This window comes from Lissotriton helveticus, chromosome 10, assembly GCF_964261635.1.
Source record: "Lissotriton helveticus chromosome 10, aLisHel1.1, whole genome shotgun sequence".
Classification (NCBI taxonomy): domain Eukaryota; kingdom Metazoa; phylum Chordata; class Amphibia; order Caudata; family Salamandridae; genus Lissotriton; species Lissotriton helveticus.
Genome location: NC_136071.1, coordinates 90,974,525 through 90,993,134, shown reverse-complemented (window position 1 = coordinate 90,993,134; position 18,610 = coordinate 90,974,525). Strand labels below are relative to the sequence as shown.

General features: G+C 41.8%; 1 protein-coding gene across 1 annotated transcript in view; it reads left to right on the top strand.

Moving 5' to 3' along the window:
* The window catches only part of GRID2IP (Grid2 interacting protein), a 386,546-nt gene extending 368,864 nt beyond the window's left edge, over window positions 1-17,682 (top strand). Inside the window, exons 22-24 of the mRNA XM_078664172.1 lie at window positions 820-938; window positions 3,080-3,244; window positions 15,445-17,682. Of these exons, the coding sequence (XP_078520298.1) occupies window positions 820-938; window positions 3,080-3,244; window positions 15,445-15,516 (356 nt within the window). The 3' untranslated portion in view covers window positions 15,517-17,682. The remainder of the gene's footprint in view (window positions 1-819; window positions 939-3,079; window positions 3,245-15,444) is intronic.
* Window positions 17,683-18,610: the final 928 nt, after the last annotated feature.

Below are 18,610 nucleotides of genomic sequence, written 5' to 3'. Positions count from 1 at the left end.
TTGATACACTTTGCCTCTCCACATCTGTGTAAAAAAGGTAGAGGAAGTATCAAAATGGCTGAAACCTTGCCAAAGGTAAGTAGCTTGTTAGTAGGTTGATGTTTGCTTCATGTAAGAGGTGACGCATAGCTCTACAAGTGATTCTGCCTCCTGCTCCAAAGAGGTGGTGACATTTCACCGATGTAGACTCCGCTAGATAAGAGCCAGAGTGATTGTATTTTCAAAATAAACCTGTGCAAAATCATTTGTTGTGTTGTGTAACAGAAAGTAAGATAGCACGGAGAACCCATAGAATCGTTTTATATTCATTTCCTATTGGGCAATAGTGATAGTTTGGCAAGGAATTCCATGTTGGCTGCTGTAATATCCTACTACTGTAGTAGGTCACACTGAATTCTTATAGGAACTCATCAAAGAAAGCCATAAAACTGTCCTTGGGAGACTTTTCCTGTGGATTGCTTGCTCTTTCATTCAAGAACCCCATCAGAATCCTCTAGGAATCACACAATAACCACTAGGAGTAAAGCATACAGAAAGGTAGTGGTCTGAGATTATGTGAACCTGTGCAGAGCGATCATCCTACATTGTTTTATATTTCCACTTGACCTGGGTTATCTCTACTCATACTTTAAGTTGAGCAAAATTGGAATGTGTCCAATCTCTTGTTATGTTGCAAGATCTCGCTCTGATACTAGGTTACTTAGGCTAGGTTTAAGGGGCTAGGTGGTGTTACATACTCAAGGAGGAAATGGATGAGATCAAGTCAGAAGCCAAGGTACCCTTGAGTTGACATTCCTTTTTGGTTTTATCTTCCTTCAGTTAATCAAAGGATGCTCACAACAGACCTTATTGAGCTGCACAGCACGATGCAGGACATCCGGAACTGCTGCCAGGGCACGCCTGCCACCCCGAAGGACAGGTTTGCCATCGTTATGAGTGTATCCTTCCCAGAAATTTGCTTACATGTGACAAAGACAATGAGCTGAGCAGGGAAAGAGGTCACAAAAGTACCCCTTGTAAAAACATACCTAACCATTTGGCACCAGAGACTGCCACCTGTGCCGGGACAATTTAGTCTCTGCCCAAAATCTGTCTTTCCTGATATGTCAGTACGCACATTTTTTCCAAATAAGAATCTTTGCAACAACATCAATCTGAAATTATGCTTCAACAATGTTGTGTCCCTCTTGGTCAGAATCTCCGTCACCCTCTCCTGCTGTACGATCCAGCATGCCTGCTTTGTAGTGCCAACACAACTGTGTGCTTCTGTGCCAACACACATTTGCAATTTTATGCAAACAATAAATACACAGAATCACCTGCGAACCTCAAATTTAGCTGAATTAAAAAAAAAATTCTCACATTTGAGGTCAATTTGAGGTTTGCAGGGGATTTGAGGTAGGAAAACATTAGGGCATCCACGCAAGTCACACCTCCCTGGACTACCCCAGGAGTCTAGTTTTCAGTAATGTCTGGGTTTTGTCGGTTTCCCTAGATAGTCGCCTAGTCCGAGACCAAAAACAAAGGTGCTCCCTTGCAAAGCCAAGTTGTTCAATGATAGATGACTTTGATGTCATCACAATACGTTTGGGGCCCTTTCCTGCCATGGGTACTTGGCCCACCCACACAAGTGAGGTATCATCTTTATCCGGAGACCCGGGGGGAACACTGGGTGGTAAAAAATTTGTATCAGCCTACTGATCCCACAACTTTCCCACACAGAAATGTGATGAAAATGTGATTTTTTGCAGCTAAATGTGAGGTTTGCAGGGGATTTAAGGTAGGAAAATGTTGGGCATCCATGCAAGTCACACCTCCCTGGACTCCCCCAGGTGTCTACATTTCAGAAATGTGTGAGTTTGGTTAAAAAAAAGGAAATCCCTCTGCTGTAAACAGCAAAGGGATTTAGTGCATGTGTGCTCGTGACGGGATGGTATATATATATATATATATATATATATATATATATATATATATATATATATATATATATATATATATATATATATATATATATATATATATATATATATATATAAATTCCCCCCAGGCCTCTCTCTAACACCATCCTAAATTTCCTGTTTCTTTTCTAATTTTTCTTCTTCCTCCTTCTTGCTCCCTTTTGTGTGTTTTGCTTACCATCTGGGTAAAAATCTGATGAAGAAAAATGAGTTTTATTCTCCATTACTGATAGATGGTGCCCATCACCTGCAACCATGGCCATGGCCACAAATTGAGCACTCCTTTCACTCTCTTCTTGAATGTGTGCATCTCTTAACCTCAACCCACTTCCGCCCTTGGTTTCTTCAGAATCGTCCCCCAGCCATGCTGTGTATCCTCTTTCCACCCTTATGTTTACCAAACTCAACACAAGGCTTTGTGAGTTTATGTGTGAACATTTACATCTTACTCTCTGTTACTGTGCAGAGAAGACATAGTCATTGAACTGCTGGAAGTATGGCCTTTGTGATTTATCAATAATTTGGCTTAATTTTAAGAGCTTATGCTCAGCAGACCAATAGCAGATGTCTTCCTATGCCTAACACAACAATATCCCAGCAGGTGAAAATTTCGCCATGTATTTTATTACCCCCCTCATGCATGTAAAAATTCACAAGTCTCTTCTTTATATGGCTCCACTAGTCTCTTCTATATATGGCTTCAAGGAGGACCCGTGGAGGTCCTGTACCTTTACCCCGGTTGTAATGCTACTTGGCACGCAATGACATTGCAAAAAGTAGAAAATAGTTGCTGCCACAGTTCCTCGCATGACTTTTATGTCCCATGAAGATACAGGTGGAAATTTAAAAGATTAGTGATGAAAAGATTGGTTACAACTGATATCTAGCACGCTCATTGCATCTACTAGCATAGTTCTCCACAGAAGTCACACCAAACCAGCTTACATAGTGTAACATACTGTATGCAAATGTACACACCCAACATGATGAAACATCTTCATTAGTGGAGTGAACAGAGGCGGATCCACTCACCTCCACTCTTTCATTATCCTTGAAGCTGTACATACTGATTATACGATTCACGGTTTTCCAAACTTTCCTTAACTTTTGGTACTCAGTCGTTCCTGGAGAACGCTTATCCAAGCATCCAGGCACTGGACACACTTCAACAGAAATCCATGGAGGAGTTCAGTAAAGTCTCATCATTCTTTGGTGAAGACCCAAAAGTCACCACAACTGAAACCTTTTTTGGTATTTTTGCTGAGTTCAAGAATAAGTTTGAGGTAAGTTGGGAGAGCACAGAGGGTGGTATTTTTCTATGTTCCAAAATAATGTTGTCAGTGGATGGGCAACTCTAGGAGTTAGAGGATAACTGAGACTGTTAACCAAGCCATGGCAATAAGCTGAGAACCTAAATTCCCAAAGAAAGATACTAAGCTCTTGCCTAGTGTATTGAGAAGGATGATTGCCCCAGCGCTGTGGTCAGGGCTCTGACAGGACCCTAAGGCAGGGAGATCATTGCAGGGCCGAAGATTGTACACTAGCTTTAGTAGGTAGAACACAGTCTCATGAAGGGGTAGTGTGTAAAGGACAACTGGCTAAAAGGCTGGGAAGAGACAACGTAGAAGGGAGAGTTGTTTGTGTGGCCAGAGAGTAAGGCTGGTGCCAAGGATAGTGAGGTGAAGTGGTAATGAAAGAAAAATGTATACAGTAGAGCTTAGAGCTGGAGTTAATAGCAAGAGGCATTGTGGGATGGGGAAGTGTCAGGGTGTGCATGTGGAGTAGCAAGGTAGGGCTTTGAACTTTTGAAGAACTATGGAGGGAAGAGTCTGGGTGTGTGGTGGGTACTGTCAGGTGGTTTTGCGCACTGGAGAAGTAAATAATTTAGTTGTGCATAGAGAGTAGCACTGTGCTGAAGTTATGGCCACCAGCAAAACTGTCTGCAAGAAACTGGACATCGGCTTGAATTGAGATGCTATCGAGTAAGTCAATATAAGAATCAAATCCCACTGAGGATTATTGGTATGAGGTACACTCTATGCTTCAGCTTATCATTGGCCACCAGATCTCATATACCCCACTGGTTAGTCTCCTTGACTAAGTTAAAGACATGCCATCAACCTCACTTCGTCTTACTGCTATGCTCTTGCTACTGGCCAAACGCCAACTTGCTAAACATTGGGGGAGGAGAGCTGTCTCTCAGGTTATAATATGCCTACAAGATGCCTCGTATTGCCAAGAACAGTGTGCCAATTACTGGGGTTGATGCCCTTACAACCCCGTCCGATTGATATTTGGGAACTGTTTTTATCATACTTGCAATCACGAGCCATAACCCCACCCTAGATATAGGTTGCACTGTACAGAGTACCCCAGATTAGAACTGGAGAAGATATTAGATAACGGAAGAAGGACAATGTATAATGTATCTCTAACCTACTACACCTCTGTAAGACTACCCGAGACGCTCAGGGTACATGTATCCCTCTGCCTTGAATGTCACAGTTAAGTGCTGTAATGGTCAATCATGACTGTGATGCTAACATTCATTATTCTGTATTCAGCTCATGGTAACCCTCTTCATCATGTCACCTGTGTATGCTGTATATGCTCCCCCCATTCCCTTCTCCTTTGCCTACTATCATTTTCAAGCTGTCATTGTAGTGTATGACGTTTAAAATGCCAATAAAGAAAAAAAATCAAATCCCAGTAAGAAACCATAAACGCAGTTGCAGAAACCAATAACACAATCACAACAGAGATGGGTGTTCAGGAAGACGCATTAAGGCATAGGAGGACAGAAAGAACAGAAAGATAGCTTTTTAATTGTTGCCACTTCCAAGCCCTATTGTGCAGGGGATTGTGCAAACCGAAAGACATTGGAAAAGTGATATTTAAATAGAGATTGAGGCTTTCCGACTTGCCCCATTCAATGAACATGTTCCACTAACCTGCATAGAAAAGTTTAGCGGTAGGTTCCTGGCCGCAAAGATGATATCTGAGACTTTATCAGGAGTGGGAAGGGTCTCTAGCTGGCACTGCTTAATCAGTGGATGCAGTCACAGCATTTGGAGATTGGGGTGGAGAACCAGAGCATTCTGCTTCGATAGCAGGTCTGCTTTGTACAGGAGAGGAGACAGATTGGCAGCCAGTGCAGTTCTCTCAAAGCACTCAATGCGAAGATCTACGTGGTCTATTTAGAGCAAGTTTAGCAGACGCCACTTGAACTCTGTGTAGTCTGTTAATCAAATACTCCGAAGCTCCCAGTAACAAAGCATTACAGTAGTCCAATCTACTGAGTATAAGACTACGTATAGTAAGCGATTTGGCTTGGACAGGTAGTAAAGGGAGCACTTTCCTAAGGCCCGGTAGCAATGCAAAGCCGTGCCAGTCACTTTTATAACATGATTTTCTAGAGATAACTTATCAAAAGACCCAAGATTGCGGATGGCATAGGCTGGACTAATCACCTCTTCTGTGGGGAGAGACCATTGATTTGGGGGGAGTTCCATAGGAATTTTTGTGGCTGAACAGCATAAAAATTCTGTGATGTCCCTATTTAACTTAAGGGAGTTCAAGTTCATCCAATTGACAATATTTACCATACACCTCTGAAAGGCCTCTACTACATCATGTTGCCACCCTTGATGGACAGGATCAACTGGGTGTCAGCTACATAGTTGACCAGATTGACCCCATACTTCTTTATCAGAGAGATTAGTGTACTTATGTAGACATTAAATAAGACAGGACTGAGCGCAGAGCCCTGAGGGACTCTCTGACCCGGGCTTTTAAAATCTGAGCAGTAAGGGGGGAGTACTACTGCCAGACACCTGTCAGTCAGATATGATTCCAACCACTTCAGCACCATACCCTTTACTCGAATTGTGACTAGTCTGGTTAGTGTGTTCCTTTGATTGACAGTATCAAAGGCTGCCAATAAGTCAAGCATGACTATGACTGTCGGCTGACCATTGTCAACCCTCATCCTTAGCTTGTCCATGGCTACGAGGAAAGCATGACCTGGCCTGAACTCAAATTTTTCGTCTTCAAGGAGACAGTGATTCTCCAAGGCTGGGACAACTTCCCACTCACGTATCCCTCTAGTCCCTTCACTTGAAAGGGAAGGAGAGATATCGGCCAATAATTACTCAGTATCATAGCGTCAACTGCAGGCTTTTTTGATATAAGGGTAACTATTGCCTTTTTCTATGAGCATGGTACAACACCACTTTCCAGTGCACTATGCAGCGGATCACTGCCAACCACTGTATAAATAAACCACAACTTAATGTTTCCATCCACAACTGAAAAGACCAGGAATCAATATCCCAGTCAACCTAGAGCAAGCTACCACTTTCTACTGTCAGACCAGGCAGAGATTCAGTGTGACTTCCACTATGAAAACAGATTACAGCTTACCTGTGTTATCCACATTGGTCAAATGATTAGCTAACTATGAACACAGAGGATAACACTGTTATCTACTGTGACAGTGAATACATTTAGGCTTTAGGTTTCATCAGTTCTATCTGCTTTCTTTGTTGTGATTTGCATGCTAAAATCTGGCCTCTCATCTACTTCAGCTCAAATGTGCAGAGGCACTGGGGTCTATAAAATACATCCTCTCTACCCAGGCTGTTGAAGGCGGCCTTCACGTATGTGATCCAAGTGACCTTGTCCACGGGGTCAAGAGCCAGACAATCAGTGAGGATCAGCCTGTTCAGATGAGATTTCTCTCCTGGTCCATACCTTGATCCAACATAACAATGGTCTGAGAGCAGTTACGTCCCCTTTATATTTTACTCAGCTCCTCGTGGACACAGAAAGGCTGAGTACTTTTGGGAACCTGCAACAATACGCCTTAAAAACATTTCTTCTTCAGTCTGGATATTATCAGCTTTTGTGAATCTTCGTATAAAATCTTAGAGAATCATTTAGCCTGGTAAACCTTGGTTAAAATACTGAGGAGCCTGGAGCCCAGCTTCTAGGCAAAACTAGCCACCGCACCCGTAGCATTAATAAGTTCCCCTTTCTAGGGGCTTACAGTTTTTATTCGAATCAAGCAGGACCCCGAGATAAAATTTTAAAAAAGGAACTTTAGCCAAGGGGTGTTTCCCACCTCAAATTTTTTTTTTATCTGGTGGACTGTGGGCCAACCACCATCACATATAACTTTGTAAAGTTTACTGCATGTTCCAGGCTAGCCATAAAGGCAACAAACTTGTCCAGTAATACACAGCAGTAAGTGCCATGAGGACCACGTTGTAGGCATACATGGTATAAAAACACCAATCATAAAATACCAAATCTATACCATCTGATTCCACCACTTTTAAGGTTTTTTTTAGGTCGAAGTCCTCCAGACAGCGCAGCTGTCTCTTATACTCACGACCTCTTGGGTGCATTCTGAAAGCTTCCCTGGGAATGCACTCCACCTGTTTACCACTGGCTTAGGGGTTTGTAACTTAAAATGTGCTTGCTTTCAATTTGCTAGCTCAATTTGTTTTAGGCTGTTCAGCTCAAGTTTGTCTCTTCTCTTCACAAAAGCCTATTTACCGTATTCCTCCATCAGTGCTCGATTTCTGTAAACAGGCCTTTAAATCTTGTACTTATCTTGACACATTTGCTGTGCATTCACAGACAGAGGTCAAACATGGGGATCTCTCTTTGAGGGAGCTTGGTGTTTACTTTCCTTTGTCTTGACTTCAAATTGAAAGGATTTATGTGAAAATCATGCTGGCTCTGGGCTAGTGCTTGAGGAAGGCTATGCAGTGGTATTTTTTTTATGGTACTCAACAAAATTTAAATGTCTGTAAATGAACTGTGCAGACATTTCATAATCGGAAAAGTCCAAACGAAGCACATTTTTGGTAATTCTGAGGTGTGGTGGAAACAAATATTTAAAAACTATCAAAATAAACCTGTACACCAGGTGATATTTCCACACATTATCGTTTGAGAGCTCTATACTTTTATCAGTGAAACTGTGTCTGCAAATGTAATGGTGATTTCAATTAAAGATGTGTTGTCTATAATGAAAGTGTGCTACCACACCATGCATATTCCACTCTACGCCACTGCACTCTACTTTGCACCACTCCACTTTACACTACTGCATTCTGCTCCACTCTACACTACTCCACTCCTCTCTACTCAACTCTGCACTTCTGTACGCCAATACACTCTGTCACTCTACAACACATCACCCTAGGCCATTTCACTCCAATATGCACAATTCCACTCTACACCACTGCGCTGTGTGCCACTGCATTCTACGCAACTGCACTCAACATCTCTGAGCTCTACTCTGCACCACTGTAGTCTACCCCACTGCTCTCTGTGCCAGTCTACTCTAAGCTCTACTCTACTCCAATCTACAACACTCTACTCTGCAACACTGCATTCTCCGATACTGAACTTTCCTCCACTCTACTATACTGCACTCTATGCCACTGTACACTGCAACATTCCACTCTGCTCTGCACCACTGTACACACTGCACTCTATCACTGTACTCTGCACCACTGCACTCTAAGCCATTGTATTCTACGCCACTTCACTCTAATATGTACCACCTTGATCTATGCCACTGCATTCTATGACTCTGCATATACGCCGCTGAATTCTATGCAGCTGCACTCTACACCAGTCCACTCTACTCTGCGCCACTCCACTGCTACCCCCGTTGCCATTGCACTCTTTTCTGCACCAATGAATTCTACTCCACTCTATGACAATCTACTCTACACCACTGCTTCCTTTGCCACTGTACTCTACGCCACTTCATTCTACGCCGCTGCACTGTATGCCACTGCACGCTATGGCACTATACACTACTCTGCAACACTCTACTCGGCACCACTACACTCTATGCCACTGCACTCTACTATGTAACGCTCTGCCACTGCATTATTCGTTGCAGCATTGCACACCAGTGAATTCTATGCCACTGCACTCTGCACCACTTTACTATACAACACTCTACACCAATGTATTCTACACCAGTCCACTCTACTCTGCTCCACTGTACACATCTCCACTCTATGCCACTCCAATACTTGACACTCTATGCCACTTCATGACACTCTGCTTTTCACCATTCCACTTTACAACACTCTATGCCACTCTCCTCTACGTCAAAAACGTTTGGCCGTGATGAACAGCATCCATGCTGGTGTACAACATGGCTAACCCAAATTGGCCAAACCAGTGGCTCTTGCACAGGTGAGACCTACTGGCTTTGCCAATGCTTGCCTTTGCTGGTCAGCAGTCTAGGATGAGTGCTATTTTTCCCTCTAACTTGGAATGATTTTTTTAATTTCAGGTTTAGGATTCAAAGCTGCTGTTTCTGTTTAATCCGTGCATGGTATATATTTGCTATAGAGTACTATTTATGACTTTATTTACCTTAATTAATGCAGTGGTATATCTTAATTCCAAACATTTTCGTGTCTGCAGACAGTGCAGCCTGGCTTGCCATTCAGGCTGTGTAGACCTCCATATCTGTGGACCATCATAGCTCAATTGTCTCCCATACATTATATTCCTTTTGCTCTGGGATCTGTTGAAGGCTGCTAGTAGGCAACAGCAGGATCATTCTTTCACGCTGCAGTGGCATGTATCTTTATATTTATTACTTTAATTCTAATTCAACATCTCCAATGCACTACCCTAAATCTCACACTATACCTCTTGCAATATATCCTCTACCTCCATTCTCTGACTCATCTCAAAGCTCATTCTACTACACTCTCCAATGCACTACCATATTTCTCACCCTATACCTCTCTCAATATATCCTCTACCTCCACTCTATACTCATCCTAAACCCCATTCTAGTACTGCTGTGAGCTCCCAAAAACCTTTCTAGACACTTCCCTCTTCTATCCCTCCACTATACTTTTTCAATCCAAATAACAAACTCACATGTCCACCGCTCAATTTAATTTCATATCTCCCTATACTAATTCTCCACCAATCCTTTTTGAGTTCCAGAGTAGCATGCTACTCACCGAAAAAGCGTGTTGACGCCTCATATGGGGTAGTAAGCGCTATATAGATGCAGTTACAATTACAATTAGTTAGGCGTATCTGATCCTCTGCCCTATTTTAGGCGAGCAGGATCAGCTTGTGCTTTTGTTTCCTGCACCTTCCAGAGTGCACTTGACAGAAGTGGAATCAGCAGAAACTGAGGGTGCTTCCTGTCACTGCACCTGCTGCCACAAAATAGTCAGCTCCTAACTTAGGGTCCATACTCCAACCTGGTCTGAAAATGATATAATGGACGGTAGTAGTGTTTTCTGCCAGAAGCTGAACGCTGGTCCCTTAGATGAAAGGGAGAAGTGCCTTCATTACAAGGTTGGCCACACGTAGCTCAAGCACATTTATGTGCAGGCACTCCTCTAGTGTGGACCCAAGGCCCTGTGCAGTCGTGTCACTCAAGTGGACTTCACAGCTCAGCAAAGGGCATTCATGACCACAGATGTCTAAGTTTGTGGCGGGCTGATTGATGACCCATTAAATTGTTGGAGGGATCCGTCGTCCATCTGGGCAGGTCTGAATGAACAGAATAGAAGATCTGCTCCTGAGCTGAAACCGGTGTGACCACTAGAACCACTGATGGGCCCTCATCCACCATTTGGTGTGTGGCATCAACAGGACACACAAGGCCATGAGCCCAAGCCGCACCACAATCTGAGTCTGAGACAGGAACTTTTGAATCATCTCCCAAATATATGCGACCCTCTGAGGGGAAGGAAAGACCTTCGGGCAGGTTGTGTCCAGTGCTGCCCATTTGAAGATGAGCATAGGAGTGGGGTGACACCATTCATGGCAAATTTCAAATTGTGCAGGAGAGTCATGGTCTGCTAGCATGACCAGCACCCGGGACTCCACTTTCACAAGCTCATCATCTAAGCAAAGAAATACATGGGCTTGTGACTGTCACAGTGAAGGCCCCGCAACAACCAACAATTTCATAAAACGCACTGACCGGGTATCAGTCTAAATGGTATAGCCTTGAATTGATTTTGCTTGCATCCCATCTTGAGCTTTAAGTAAGGCCTGTGGGCAGGTAGGATGAGAAGATCTCAGTGCTCCAAAGACACCAACTAGTACTCCACGACTAGGTCCAGTACGATTTGGCACAGGGACAGTCTCTTAAACTGTTCCTAGACCTACTAAATTAATAAGTTCAGAGGGCGGAGAACCCAAATGCGTCTCTGACCTCCGTCTTTCTTTGAGACCAACAAGTAGAGGGAGGAGAATCTGGTGCCCATATTTTTCTTGAAGCACCACCTCTATGATCCCTTAGCTTAACAGGGCAAGAACTTCCATCTCCAAAATTAATACCATTAAGCATGTCGCCATGGAAGGAGGTCTGTCTGGAGGAAAGGGCAAGATGAGAAGGGCACAGCCCTTGCACATTACGTGGATGACCCAACGATCTGTCATTATACTCTCCAAATTAATACAAAATGGGAAATCCTATACTTCACACTGAAAGATAATATTTTAAGGGGTGATTTGGAAATATTTTGAGGCAGACGGATCGACAGAGGATGGCAGAAACTGGATATGCTGCTGTTTGTCGTCTTTAAGTCGTACCCTTCCCCAGATGGAGCGGTATAACTCAGGTGGAGTCTAGAAAGGCTGAGAAGTCTGTCTCTGCCAGGAGTAACCATGAAACTTTTTTATATAGTTGGTGGAATAGTCAATCCATGGAGAGAAGATGCAGCATGGAAGTTGCATCTCCTCTATTTTTTAAGCTCTTCATGGATGAGTCGGCTTTCTCTCTAACAGCCTGTCATCATTGCAGTGCATGTCCATGAGTGCAGCTTGGACATCTCTGGAGAAGCCAGTGGAACACAAACAAAGGCTCTGGTGCAGAGTGACAGCCATACCCATGGATCAAGCAAAGGAGTCCTTAGAGACCAGGCTGCAATTCAAGATGTATTTGGGTGCATTTTGTCTGTCTTTTCCCATCTCTGTAAACATCTTTTCACGTGGTTTAGTAAGCTGATTGCTGAAAACTTTGCCAATTCCAACAAAGCATAAACAAATAATCCTAGGAGGCAGGTGGAATTAAAACTGCAGAGGGCTAGGCTGCCAGAAAAAAACCATTTTTGTCACATAGACTCAAATGTCTTTAATTCTCTATCAGGAGGCGTAATGTCATTGGAGTTTATTTTTAAAAAGAACATTTGGAAAACCATATGTTCCAGTGATGGGCAAGAGGATAAATAGTGTGGGTCACCTGAAGCAGACTGGCTATCTGTCTGTGGACTGTTGGGCTTCAAAAGGGACCACTGGGCTCAAACAAGGTTTTCGCTATGCGGCCATGTCCGAATCTAAAATGGCCTCATTGAATGGAAGCAAAGGCTCCGCCACTGAGGAGGGTTGCAACATGTTTACAATTTGTTTTTACTTTTCCTCCATAGAGAGTAAAGACAATACCACAGCTTCAGCTGTTTTCTCTACTACAGGGGAGATAACAGCTGAATGGAGGAACGTTGCCTTTACAGGCTTTGACTTCTTCTTAGTCCCCAAGGTTGGAGCCTTTGTAGGCATTAAGGGTGGGGTCTTAGCCGCTAGAGTCATCAAGCCCACAAGAACATTGTACCCGTGGGGTACGGCCCAACCTATGCAGGGGCCATCTTGAAAAGATCCGACATAGCATGCTGGAAAGCCTCAACCCGCGTGGGTCAGCCAATGGATCCAGGAACTCTGGTCTCATCTTTTTCAACATTGGGATGTTGTCCAACACTGAGGAAGAGTTCGGCATCGTGGGAAGAATAAGAATTTTCCTTCATATACAGCTTTTTTGGGGGGAAACATTTTTTGGAAGATTGTTCCGTTACAGGTGGTTTACCTGCAGGTGAAGTAGATCAATTAGAACTGTGGACCCATGTCATTGTGGCATGGAAACACAGGAACTGATTCCACCATGCCTGTTGGAGTCTAATATAGTCTTCTACTATCATATCCAAAGGCGGAGTCACAGTTGATGCCACATGGGGCCACCTTCTGCCTCTGTGGAGATGTTGTTGGGGAAAAGCTTTACTGGGGGAAGTCTGAAGCATGGACGGATAATTTGTAAGATTAGGAATCTACGGGAAAATGTAGCCTCAAAGTAACAGTTCACTTTTTGACCTTTCTGTGAAGCTCCTACATATCTCTCCAGTTTTTAATTGTTTAACTTTATCGGAAACATAATTTAAAAGATTACAGAGGTTTTAACCTTTAAAAATTATTTCAATGTCTTGAAAGAAATTTGCATTTAGATATACTTTTCCAACAAATTAATATTTTCTCTTCGTAAATTGATTTAGGACGCTATACATGTGGGAGCAGTCATTGTTTGTGAATTCCATTAATCTAGTAGAGCGGTTTGATAAAAGGTTCAAAAGTTCAAAATGTATTACCATTGTAGTGGCATTCCCACTAACATGTGCATGAAACGTATAATCACAATAAATGACAAAAGGGAACACTTTAAAAAGTTATTGACTTTACTGTTACTATAAAATTGAACATATAAAATATCCTAGAGCTAAATACTGATTTTAAAAAATCATTTAAGACTGTGTAGCAGGCTGATAATTATTCAAATTGTGCAGAGTTCGCAACTGTGCACATTGTTTAGGGAGTACTTACAGAGTCAATGGGTATATCTAATGAAAAAGATTTGTTAACTATTACCAGGTGGGCCCTTAAAAGTGAAAATAAAATCAACATGAATCTCCACCTAAGCAAATCAAAGACCAACAAAACAAGTGATTTTTAGCACTATTTTTATAGTGTCTCTAATATTTTTATGGTTTTCTCCCAAAAACTTAGTGAGTCTAATGGATGGCCTCCTTAATCATATACATAGAATTCTGTGAAAAGATGGCCTCCAAGAAGCTTCCTCAGCTTCATAAGGAGGGGTACCCTACCTCTGGAAGGTGGGAGAAGCTTCTAGAAATTTCCTTTGAAGTCCCCAGGCATCCTGCTTGCCCTGACTCCAGATTAACTACAGGTGGTATGCAGTCCTTTTTGTGGAGGAAGGATACAGCCTATTCAAGTGTAAGTAGGGCTGAGCCAAGCTTCACTCTCCCATCCTGCCAGTGATGGCTCATCCACGCACACCTAAGCTCTCTATTGTGTGTGGCTGTCTAGGAGGAATCACAAAGCTCAACAGTTAACTACACCCAGTCATGTGATCCAGAGACAGGCTACAGGCACTAAATGGCTAAGGCAGGAAAGTGCTAACATTCTAAAAGTGGCATTTTCAAACTGTAATTTAAAACCTGCCTTAGCCATATGTTAGGATTTTTCATTATAATTCCAAAGACACCAAACATGAACTGCTTATCTGCTCCCATTTGGAAATTACAGCTTAATAAATGTAATAAGGTAACTCCAGTGGTATCCTATGGGAGAAGAAGGCCTTGCAGTAGTGAAAAATTACTGTAAGAGTTTTTCACTACCAGGACATATAAAACAGAAAAGCATATGCTACACCTTTTAAATACACGGCATCCTGCCCTCTGGGCTTTCCAGGGCCTAACCTAGGTTTAACTTAAATGTATTAAAAAGGAAGGTTTGGGCCTGGCAAAGGGTTTATTTTGCATAGTTGAAATGGCAGTTTAAAACCCGCACACACAGTCTGCATTGGCAAGTATCAGACATATTTAAATGGCTAGTTAAGTAGATGGCGCATTAAGTGCTGCAGGCCCACTTGTAGCATTTAATTTACAGGCCCTGTGCACATGTAGTACCGCTTTACTAGGGACTTATAAGTAAATTAAATATGCAGATTGGTGGTAAGCCAATGTTACCATGTTTTAAAGAATGTGAACTTTAGCACTTGTTAGCAGTGGTAATGTGTACAGGTGTGCAGAGTCCCAAGGCCATAAAAAAATGAGATCAGCAAAAATAGGGGGAAGGCAAAAAGTTTGGGGATGACCACCCTAAAGCTGACAGGTCTAACAGAGTCTCTTTCCATTGGCTGAAGATTAGACTGTAGTCTACAAAACAAGTGTACTGCTTTGACTCATTTTTAGTGAGAGTTGACTTAGCTAGGAATTGTTGGAAGGTTTATGTTTACATTGATTTACAATCTAATATTTTCTTCTTTGAGCACAACAGATAGTGTAAGATTCATGTGCTTTTAAATACATGTGTTACTATGAACCCATTTAGGACTTTATGACAGCATTCTACGTGTCTTCATTTAATAACTGGTTGCTTTATCTCTTGTGGTAATTTCTATTATTGAAAAGCACTTGATTGTTGTTTTACTGCATTTATCTCTGTGTCAATCAAAAACCTAATGAAGTTGATAAAAAAGGCAACAGGTGAGTAACTTTCCCACTGTTTTGGGCTACTTTAGTGTAGCTGTATGGAAGAGTTATTGTGGTTTCTTTCTAGTGACTACCGGTGAGGTTTCTGATCTCTACACTGTCCACTAATGTTTTCTGGGAATCTTCTTTTTCAGAGGGCGATAAGTGACATCCAATCTAGTGAAAGCCTGCGGATTCCCCACGTGACATCTCCACTCGCCTGGTGATACCCTTGGTTCAACATAAATGCCAGGCCTTTCCTGCCAACTAAGTGCAATTGGTTTTTCTCCTTGAAATCATTTCCAAGGAGAGACATTGACTCCACAGAGTACGGAGGCTGGAGTATGTGCAGACCATGGTATGCATCGGAGATTTTGGCGATTTAAGACTCCATACTGTACTAGATCAATTTCTCTTGTAGAAATATGTACTGGCATCAATCTGCCAGGTGGATGTCTGGAATCTCAGAAGGTACGATAACTCATTATCTCCAAAACCACAACATCTGTCCGTGGACCTAAGCAGGTGAACAATACAAATAAATAATTTGGACTGTGACCTCTTGACCCACCTCAGATTCACTATGATTTGTCTTTCGGTGGTGCTCTGGCTCTTTGTCATTTCCTACCTGCCTTTGTTGGAATGAGGACCTTTTGGCTGTCCCTTTAAGGACTTTGACTAGGGCAGGTGAACAACTCAGTGGAGGATAACCACGCTTCACATATCCAGCCATCTGGCACCACCAGTACCTGTATGATCACACCTTGCTGGAACCTTACTTCCTGCATCAGGCAGTCAGCAAGGCCTTAGATGTATTTATGGGAAATTGTACAAAATCTATGAACTAACCTACACTATAGATATACTCTAGCCGAGTGAAGGGAGGCTCCACATCCCACAAAACAATAGTAGACCGATTCCTTCCCAGCATCAATGATGTGGCATATTTCACCACGTGCTGTATGAGAGTAGGAAGTTAACTGTCTTTGGCCCTGTGAGGAAAGAAGACTGCTAGGTCATCCTCTCAACACTTATTATGTGACGAGTGATACTATAAGTGGTACCTACCTGAGGGGATGTGAAATACCTTATGTTATTCCAACTGCTCCTACTTTCTTCTTGCATAAGGTGGAAGAGGGTGCTTGTGATAATGCAAGCCTATCGATGGTATCATTGTCAAGAGACTGGTGGCGGCTTATCACTGCTGCCAGTGTAGGAATTGGAGGGCCAGTCCTAGTCCCACTGCTCATGGGAGAGAGATGCCAAGATAGCCCATATATAGTACAAGAAGATAGACATGCAAGCCAGCCTGTGCTAATGTGAGGTAAGAGGCAACATCATCTTCATGTGCAATGTAAGGTCATCCTGTGAAATGAAGAGACAAAGTAATGTCATCATATAAATTGTGTGGTGTGGGAAACCATTCTATGCCTGCTGATAGTGTTAAGGGGCAGAGAGGTTCCCATAATGATAGTGTGAAAGGAGAGAGTGGTTCCTATCATGAGATTGTGAAGGGAGAGTGATGTTCCCTTCAAGCTAGTGTGAAAGGAGAAAAGTTATATTATGATGTGGGGGGGCAAGGGTTCCTTTCATCACTGATGGCTTGTGGAGATTCAAGACCTAATTACATGAGTGTTAGGATAAAAGAAAGCTTCCTATCACTATTAATTGTATGATGAGGCAGCAGCCTTCGCATCTCGTTTAACAGGAGTAAAAGAGCAGTTACCGTCAAAACCTCCTTATCGTCCGCAATAGAAGGATGTTGCAATACCTTTTCATCATCACCAGTAGGAGAGCATTATATTACAGCTGATGAATTGAATAGTAGGAGGCCTGCAAGCTGCTGCTAACAGTGAGAGGAGAAAGTGACTACTTTAATGGCACAGGTAATCTATCAAAAGAGACAATTTTTCCAACACTGGTACATGTCTGATGTGGTCTATGACTTTCCCATCAACACTAGTATCATCCATCCTAATCCCAGACATTGCCAGAAAATTACAGGAACATAATCCATTCACCTATAATAAGAGGAAATCCTTTTCCCAAAGAACGGAGCCTATGAAGTACTTGAACATATAACCTTCAGACATTCGATTGAGAGTGAGGGGTCTCTGCTACGGTGCCTCAGTTTATTTATGAGAGACCACTCATCGAAGGAAGAAATGCTCTCACATCTCATGTATTTATTAGAGGTTTGAACCAAATTATCATATCCAACTTTCTTCAGTTGTCAAACAACGTGTAAGTGCCAGTTGTACACAGTGAACTACTACAGTCCCCCATGTGTATGTCTGGAAAACAATACAAATCAGTTTCCTTTTTAAGCTTCGAACAAGCTCTGTATTTGCTGTAGAACCTATTGGATTTCTGATAAAAGATAAAACAGTGTATACTCTGGTTTCTGAAATTATGATTGCAATGTGGCTGTGAGAATGGATGTGTTATTTTAAGGTATACTCCTACATTAATCTGTAGACTGCTGATTTACTAAGAGGTACGGACCACTGGCCTGGCTGCTATAGGCTAGACCAATAATCATGGGCACATTTTTTGTTTGGAGAAGCAAATCACTCAAAGAATCTACAATTTTCAGGATACCTTCACTGGTCCACAGAGAGGAAACAGTGGGGAGGTGAGTGATCTGTATTCTAGTTTTTTGTTTTGAGAGGCACCCTTAATGTGCAGCACATCAGTCAATGCAAAATTAAAATATTTTTAACCCTTTCCACAGTCGGGATGTAGTTCTCCTTATGGTACATTACAGGGAACATTTTAAATGTTTATTAAACTTTATAATAAATTAGTAAAAAGTATGTTCATGCTAAATAATGTAAATTAATTGTATGTATTTATTTGAATGTAGAACAAAATAAAAAAGAATGCCACAGCATTTTGAATTAAATCTTTCCGTAATGTAAGTATTACATCTTTAATTATTTAGATAAATTAAATGAAAATTAGTTTTAAAAGTTTAAATTAAAAAATAAATTTTTAGTGAAAATAAAACATTTTTTTATTATGCATTCAGAATTATTAGAAGTAATGTGTAAAATTAATTAAAAGTAATTTACTGATATTTTAATAAAAAATTAAAGCTACACGAATTCAAGCCAGGTTGTTAAAATATTTTATGGGTAAATAATAAAAAAATTCTATTTTCAGAATTTTTAAACCTATATTTATGTGTATGTTAACTATTTTAAATAATGTCATTTACATTTATTTCCTATGGGGTATCATTTTAAGTCCCTGCTTCTATTATTTTCTATTGGAGTGTCCTGCGGTATCAGTTGTTGGCCACGTGTGGTGCTTGACTTA